General features: G+C 43.0%; 1 protein-coding gene across 1 annotated transcript; it reads left to right on the top strand.

Moving 5' to 3' along the window:
• Positions 1–7,908: 7,908 nt before the first annotated feature.
• LOC112128477 (thioredoxin domain-containing protein 9-like) lies at positions 7,909–8,590 on the top strand. The gene has a single exon (XM_054553607.2). The coding sequence runs from the start codon at positions 8,024–8,026 to the stop codon at positions 8,588–8,590; it is 567 nt and encodes a 188-aa protein (XP_054409582.1). The 5' UTR covers positions 7,909–8,023.
• Positions 8,591–9,060: the final 470 nt, after the last annotated feature.

A 9,060-nucleotide genomic window follows, 5' to 3' on the forward strand; every position in this document is an offset into this window, starting at 1 on the left:
CTATTTTTTTTGTAGAGACAGGGTTTCACTATGTTGCCCAGGCTGGTCTCAAACTCCTGGGCCCAAGAGATCCACCCACCTCAGCCTCTCAAAATGCTGGGATTACAGGCATGAGGCACCATGCTTGGCCTTGAGAGTTTAATGAGGTGATGTTTACAAAGCTCTTAGCACAATGCTTGGCACCTAGTAGGTGCTCGATGAAGAGTAGCTGTGACTATTAGTGTCATGGCCACAAACTACTGACCGGTGCGCTCTGTTTAACTCCTAGCCTGCTGTTACTTTCGGGAAAATATCTTCCTAAATTAACATAATTATGTTGAAGAGATCAGAGTTTCCAAAAACATGTTCAGCAGGAAAACATTCAAGAGATAGTTACTAGTTTGATTAAAAAACTAAGGCAGGACATGGCGGCTCACACCTGTAAACCCAGCACTTTGGGAGGCTGAGGCAGGTGGATCACTTGAGGTCAGGAGTTGGAGACCAGCCTGGCCAATATGGTGAAACCCTCCGCTCTACTAAAAATACAAACAATTAGCCGGGTGTGGTGGCGCATGCCTGTAATCCCAGCTACTTGCGAGGCTGAGGCAGAAGAATGGCTTGAACCCAGGAGGCAGAGGTTGCAACGAGCTGAGATCATGCCATTGCACTCAAGACTGTGCCACAGAGTGAGACTCCATCTCAAAACAAAACAAAACAAAAAACAACAAAGGCAGGGGAATGGATTTAAACCTAGGAAACATTATGAACCACAATCCACCCTTTTCAAGATTCATAAGGCACATACCTGTATGGTGGTGTTGCAATAGGTTCTGTCGTGGAGTAATGTAATGTGCATTATCACAGAGCACAGAGAATATTCTGATGCATTTACAGGGGATAGCCCCGCCCACACAGGCAGGGCAATGTCTCAAATGAGGATGAAAGAATTAGCAACCCTCCTCCCACAGAGAGAAACTGCAGAACCTTAGCCATTCAGAGTCTGGGAGTTCCTTCTGGTATAACAAAGGAAGTTGCTATTCAGGAATACTCTCTTTGTTATTCTGGGAAGCACTGCTCTTACCCCATGTGCTGGAAACTGCCCTCAGTGCCTCCAAGTACACTAATGCATTTAATCCACAATGCTTTAAAGAGATTACTCCCTTTTACAGAGAAGGAAAAAATTTTTTTGCAAAGAATGAGGGAAGTATTCCACACCTGTGGAAGGGAAGGAAGGGAAGAAGAACTGCACAAACAGAGAAGATGAGTTGTGGTGCAGACCCAACGGAAGGCTTCAGTCAACCCCACGGGAAGATCTGGAACAGAAGTCCTGCAAAGTTGCTCTAAGTAGGAGTGAGGAGGTCGGGCCTTTATACTCTGTGTTAATTAGTTACTGAATGTGGGCCATCCCTGGAAACAGGTTTCACTTTAGGCAAGGCAGTTTTTTATCATCAGAGGCAATCCCCAAAGAGAGCTGACCTATGAGAGCTGTCTTCTGGCCACACTTCTAGCAGCTGGGAGACTAAGTCCTTCATTCCAGGGGGCACTGAGGTGCACATTGCAGCTCCCACACCACAAGATGCATTCCAAACTAAAAGTTTTATGCATTGACTGTGGACAAGTGAACCACTCCAGGAATTGAGCTCTCTCTTTGTAGGTAAAGCCCGAGTTTTCCTAAGGAGGAACAGAAATTTTAGAGTTTTTGATAGGGAGTTTTTGTTGTGTTTTGTTTTTGTTTTAAGAGAGGTGGTCTTGCTGTTGCCAGGATGGAGTGCAGTGCTGTCATCATAGCTCAATGCAGCCTCAAACTCCTGGGTTCAAGGGATCCTCTCTTCTCGGCCTCCTAAGTAGCTGGGACTACAGGTGTGGACCACCATGCCTGGCTAATTATTTATTTATTTTTTCTTTTGTAGAGACAGGGGTCTCACTTTGTTGCCCAGGCTGGTCCCAAACTCCTGGCTTCAAGTGATCCTTCCACCTCGGCCTCCCAAAGTGCTGAGGTTACAGGCATGAGCCTCTGGCCTGGTAGAGAGTTTTGAGGAAGGCACATTCTTGTCAATACTTGTTATTGTCCATCTTTTAGATAATGGTCAGCTTAATGGACGTGAAGCATCTTATTGTGGTTTAGATTGCATTTTCCATTTCCCTAATGACTAATGATGCTGGGCATCTTTTCATGTGCTTCTTGGCCACTTGTGTAGCTTGTTGAACAGAAATATCTGTTCAAATCATTTGCCCATCTTTTGATTGGGTTGTCTTTTTGTTGCTGCATTATAAGAAATTTTTATATATTCTAGATAAAAGTCCCTTATCAGCTATATAATTTGTAAATATTATCTCTCATTCTGTGGGTTTTCTTTTCACTTTTTTGATAGTATCGTTTGACTCGCAAAAGTTTTACATTTTGATGAGTCTAATTTATCTATTTTTTTCTTTTGTTAGTTGTGTTTTTGATGTCATAACTAAGAAATCATTGCCAAATCCAAGGTCATGAAGATGTGCACCTGCTTTCTGTTTTAGCATTTTATAGTTTTAGCTCTTCTATTTAGGTCTTTGATCAATTTTGGGTTAATATTTTTATACGGTGTGATATTGGGGTCCAACTTAATTCTTTTTTTTTTAATTTTTTTTTTTGAGACGGAGTCTCACTCTGTCACCTAGGCTGGAGTGCAGTGGCGCGATCTAGGCTCACTGCAAGCTCCGCCTCCCGGGTTCAAGCGATTCTCCTGCCTCGGCCTCCAGAGTAGCTGGGACTACAAGCGCGTGCCACCACACCCAGCTAACTTTTTGTATTTTTAGTAGAGACAGGGTTTCACCATCTTAGCCAGGATGGTCTCGATCTCCTGACATGGTGATCTGCCCGCCTTGGCCTCCCAAAGTGCTGGGATTACAGGCGTGAGCTACTGCACCCAGCCCCAACTTAATTCTTTTGCATGTGAATATCCATTTGTCACGGCACCATCTGTTGAAATGACTATTCTTTACCCATTGAATTGTCTTGGCAGTTGTTGAAAACCAGTTGACCATAAACATAAGGTTTTATTTCTGGACTCTCAATTCAATTTCATTGATTTATATGTCTGTCTTTATGCCAGTATTGCATTGTCTAGATTACTATAGCTTTGGAGTAAGAATGCATTGAATCTGTAGGTCAGTTTGGGGATTATTGCCGTCTTAACTCCTGAGCTCAAGTGATCCGTCCACCTTGGCCTCCCAAAGTGCTGGGATTACAGGCATGAGCCACTGCGCCTGGCCCATCTTAACAATATTAAGTGTTCTGATCCATAACCATAAATGTCTTTCTATTTATTGAGGTCTTCTTTAATTTTTTTCAACAACATTTTGCAGTTGTCAGTGTACAAATCTTGCACTTCTTTTGTTAGATTTATTCCTAGGTAGTTTATCCTATTTGGTGCTATTGTAAATTGAATTGTTTTCTTAATTTCATTTGTAGATTATTTATGCTAGTGTACAGAAATACAACTGATTTTTGTATGTTGATCTTGTATCCTCCAACCTTGTTGAACTTATTTATTAGTGTTTTTGTGTATGTTGTATTTTTGTTTTTATTAGAATTTTTTATGTACGAGAGACCATGTCATCTTTGTGGTATTTTTTTGAGACAGAGTCTTGCTCTGTTGCTCAGGCTGGAATGCAGTGGCACAATCCTGGCTCACTGCAACTTCTGCCTCCTGGGTTTGAGCAATTCTCCTGCCTCAGCCTCCTGAGTAGCTGGGATTATAGATGCCCACAACCTGCCCAGCTAATTTTTGTATTTTTAGTGGAGATGGCATTTCACCATGTTGGCCAGGCTGGTCTCGAACTCCTGACCTCAGGCTGGGATTACAGGCATGACCCACCACTCCTGGCCCATGTCATCTTTGAATAGAGATAGTTTTACTTCTTTTTTTTCCAATCAGGCTGCCTTCTATTTCTTTTTGTTACTAAATTACCTGGGCTAGACCCTCTAGTATGATATTGAATAGAGGTAGTGAGAGTGGATTCTTGCCTTGTTCCTGATCTTAGGGGGAAAGCATTCAGTCTTTCACCATTATGTATGATGTTAGCTGTAAGATTTTTGTAGATACCCTTCAGTTATCTTGCTTTTGGCTGAAAAATACAGAAAACCCTAACTTAAATGGACTAAAACCATGAGAGATTTCACTGTCTCACTGTAAGTCTAGAGTAAGGATAGGCTCCAGTAACTGCATGAATCAGCTTTTCAAGATACCATTAAGATCTCAGGCTTCTTCCACCCCTTCACTGAGGTGTCCTTAGCTTCATCCTAAGGTTGGCTTTCCTTAGGCTGTAAGATATCTGCCAAAATCATCAGAGACTATAGTGCTTCCTTATTGAGGTTTACCTGGAGAAACAGAGGGGTATAAGAGTGAGGCAGAGAAAGAGGGAGGGAAAATGTCTCTCCCAACCACAGACCCTTTATCCTCCGCTCAGTCTGTGTGGGCCAAATGCCCAGTCAGGTTGCACAGCCGTCCCTAGGTCAGTAACAGTTATCAGGGAAGCAAGATGTCTCTTATTCTTCTAATCATCACTCCACTCAGTATAATAAAGAACAGGTGGCCAGGTGCGGTGACTCACGCCTGTAATCCCAGCACTTTAGGAGGCTGAGGCAGGCAGATCACTTGAGCTCAGGAGTTCAAGACCAGCCTGTCCAACGTGGCAAAACCCCGTTCCATTAAAAAAACAAACAAATTAGCCAGGCTTTGTGGTGCATGCCTGTAGTCCCAGCTACACAGGAGGCTGAGGCAGGAGAATCGCTTGAACATGGGAGGTGGAGGTTGCAGTGAGCTGAGGTCACGCCACTGCACTCCAGCTTGGGGGACACAGTGAGACTCTGCCTCAAAAAAAAAAAAAAAAAACAGTAAATACAGCAGGGTACTTTTCTCTTTTAGGGGGGTTGGGAGAGGACTGCAAATACGACTTTTTCTCCTATTAAAATTTTATCAAATGTGATGATGGAATAGTTTTGTATCTTGAGTGTGGTGGTGGCTACATGAATATGCGCATGTGATAAAATTGCATAGACCCATAAACACACACACACACAGAAGAGAGCAAGTGTAATTGATTAAATCTGAGTAAGGTCCATGGCTGTAGCAATGTCAGTTTCATGGTTTTGATATTGTACTATAGTTACGAAAGATGCTAATATTAGGGGAGGAGAAGTGAGCATAGGACTTCCCTGTATGTTTATTTTGCAACTTCCTGTGGCCCTATAATTATTATTTTTTTCATTCTATCAAGTAGATCACACACTGGAGTTTCAGCCAGTGATCAGCAATGTATAAGGGAGCTCCGTGGTCCAGCTAGGAGTAGAAGGAGACACTTTTTGGTTCACAGTATCACTAACAGGTAGCTTGTCTCACCCAATTCTAAAAACAAAACTGGGATATAATCTACGTATAGCAAAGTGCAAAAATCTGGTGTGAAGCTTGGCAATTTTACACACATGCATACAAGCACACACACGCTCCCCATCTCTCTCTTTACCATCTGAAGGCGCCCATTATTTTGACTATCACATAGATTATTGAATGGCTTTTATTTATTTATTATTTTTTGAGACGGAGTCTTGCTCTTGTCACCCAGGCTGGAGTGCAGTGGTGTGATGTCGGCTCACTGCAACCTTCGCCTCCTGGGTTCAGTCGATTCTCCTGCCTCAGCCTCCTGAGTAGCTGGGATTACAGGCACCTGCCACCACGCCTGGCTAATTTTTTTTTTGTATTTTTAGTAGAGACAGGGTTTCGCCATGCAGGCCAGGCTGGTCTCGTACTCCTGACCTCAGGTGATCCACCTGCCTTGGCCTCCCAAAGTGCTGGGATTACAGGCATGAGCTGTTGCACCCGGCCCATTTTTATTTATATTTATTGGCACCTTCAGTGCTAGGCTGGAAAAGGAAAAGAAAATAAGTCTATTGGTATTGCTGCTTGTGAGAACTCTGGTTGAGAGAGATGAAGGAAGGAAGAAAGGAGGAGAGGGAGGGAAGGAGGGTAGAAACAACCTAGAAAGTGGCACTTTTCTAAAAGGAGATTAGGAGTCCCTTGCTTCCTTCTACAAAGACCAGCTTTCCATCAGGTTGTGCTGATGGGGAAAAAGCAGCTCTGAGACCCAGGCCCCACACTCAGTGCTTTCACATGCAATCCTTGATTCCATTGCTTTTCAACGCTGGCCTGTGCTCACAATCCCTGTGCCACATCAAACTTCTGGCTCCACTTTTTTTTTTTTTTTTTTTTAATGTAGCAGTAGAAGAAGCTGATCGTATAGCTTCCTCAACCAGAAAAAGGTGGTCATTAGAGGTGTCGTGGACTCTGGGGAGCCATATGGTATGAGACACGAACTTAAAGGTGTGCACAGCAAAGCCTCTCGGTTTCTTGGCTTCACCTGTCATCTCAGCTGCAGAGGCACAGAGCATCTTGTCTGGGGCCAGAAATCCCTGCTCTTTTCAATGTTTTAGAACACGTCAGAAAGCTTAGTGGTGATAAAATTACTCAGTTGTATTTATTTCTGCTGACTAGGGGCTTTCCCCTCTCAGTGGCATGTGATTGGATGTTCTCAGAAATGAGATCAAGCTTCTCATTCTTGAATAAATATTTTAAATCCAAAGAGGTAGAGATGATACTAATGGGAATTATCCATTCTTTAAACTTCCTGCAGCTCATTCACAGGCACCCTTAACTGTGCACAGGATCTAAAGCCAGAAAAGCGGGGCAGGGTTGCGTTTTTCTCTGAGTGGAAAGGTAACTGTGAGAGCCAAGAGGCCTGATGCCTGGACTGCGCCCTGCCTTTGCTTGATGATAGGCACTCACGACTTGTGTTAGAGTCTTCCGCAAGAGACGTATCCTACACCTACAGAGGGCAGCGGAGGAGAGATTACTAAAAGGCTATTTACAAAAGGGTTGAGGGAAACCTATAAGGGATGCTGAGGCATGCCAGTGCTAGACTATCACCTTTAGGTCAAAAGAGATTGAGGGTGGTTACAAAGCTCAGAGAGAAGAGCTGAGAAAAGTAACTGACCAGTTAGGTAAACAGCCGACATGAAGCCCAGCTGGAAAGGAGCCAGGGACTCAATACTGTGACCTCTGTCTTCTCCCAACCTCTGATCTCCTGCTGTTACCTCCCATTTGCCTAACCCAATTCGAACACAGGACCCCAGGGATCTTTGTTGATAGAGTTCAAGAAGATCAGCTCACCAAAGCACAGAGCAGGGAGCAAAGTGGATCTGGTGGGACAGAACGAAAAGTACCCTCACACTACCCTTTTCCTCATCATGGCGTAGTTGGTCCTTCAGGGAAGCAGCGCCTGCCCAAGTGTAACCACCCAGTGGGTTCTTCCTGCCCCCTGCGCAGATGAAAACCAATTCACTGAGATGACGGCATTGCCATAAAGAAAGGGTTTAATAAACACAAGGCTGATCATGTCACGTGGGAGACAGAGTTATTACTCAAATCGATCTCTCCGGAAATTCAAAGGGTAGGGTTTCTCAAAGATAGTTTAGGGGAAGGGGTAGCTAGGCAATCGTGCTTGCTGCTGATTGGTTGGGGGCGCAATCATAGGGGTGTTGCAAATTGTCTTCATCCTCACTGAATCCCTTCTGGCTGGGGCCACAGGAACTGTGGCCAAGTCCAGGTGGAGCCATCGGTTGTGACATGGCAAAAAACCTGAAAAGATATCTCCAAAGGCCAATCATAGGTTATACAATAGTGATGGTATCTGGAGGAGTAATTGGGGAAGTTGGATATCTTGTGATCCCCAGAATAATGGCTGGCAGTCATTTATGTCTACACCTTAGCAGAATTCAGGCTTCTCTATCCTCCTAGTCTTGTGGTCTCTCATTAGCTTTACAAAGGCGGTTGAATTTTTGGGAAGGGTTGCTATCAATTAAACTAGAAACTAGATGTCTCCCGAGCCGCCGGCAGCTACTGCAAGGCAAAAGCCAGAGTGGACCTGTTTTTTGAAACTGCTGCTCTTTCACTTCTCAGGCATCACTGAGAGCTCAGCACCCAGGCTGAACTCTGTACCATTTGGAAGAATGGAAGCGGATGCATCTGTTGACATGTTTTCCAAAGTCCTGGAGAATCAGCTGCTTCAGACTACCAAACCAGTGGAAGAACATTTGGATTCTGAAATTCAAAAACTGGATCAGATGGATGAGGATGAATTGGAACACCTTAAAGAAAAGAGACTCAAGGCACTAAGGAAAGCTCAACAGCAGAAAGAAGAATGGCTTTCTAAAGGACATGGGGAATACAAAGAAATCCCTAGTGAAAGAGACTTTTTTCAAGAAGTCAAGGAGAGTAAAAAAGTGGTTTGCCATTTCTGCAGAGACTCCACATTCAGGTGTAAAATACTAGACAGACATCTGGCGATATTGTCCAAGAAACACCTCGAGACCAAATTTTTGAAGCTGAATGTGGAAAAAGCACCTTTCCTTTGTGACAGACTGCGTATCAAAGTCATTCCCACACTAGCACTGGTAAAAGATGGGAAAACACAAGATTATGTTGTTGGGTTTACTGACCTAGGAAATACAGATGCCTTCACCACAGAAACTTTAGAATGGAGGCTCAGTTGTTCTGACATTCTTAATTACAGGTAACTTTTAACAAAAGAAGAGATTGATTTTAATTCATATATAGTTGATATTTTTACAAAAGATTTTTGTATTGTAACATTTATTTTATGAAATTAAGGCATTTCGGCTGAGATGTAGAAAGTTTCTCAAAGGAAAAGCATGTTTTTTGAAGCGTGTAATATTAGCATGATTTTACAGCAAAATCAGATTTATAGATAAAACTGATTTAATAGGTAAAACTGAGTCTCACCGTACTCCTGACTATAAAAGTTTTCAGCTTAACCTATACTATTGACACTAATTTTGTATTAATCTGGAAACTTAAAATGGCAATCCAGTGTTGACTGTTCCCTAATTTAAGCCAGATTACTCAAATGGATACTAATTTAAGTGATTCTCTTTGATAAAATAAAAATTAAAAACAGACTATTGCAAAGAAAAAAAAAAAAAGGAAACTAGATGTCTCCCAAAGTTAGCTTGGCCTAAGCCTAGGA

This window comes from Pongo abelii, chromosome 3 (assembly GCF_028885655.2).
Source record: "Pongo abelii isolate AG06213 chromosome 3, NHGRI_mPonAbe1-v2.0_pri, whole genome shotgun sequence".
NCBI classification, from domain to species: Eukaryota; Metazoa; Chordata; class Mammalia; order Primates; family Hominidae; genus Pongo; species Pongo abelii.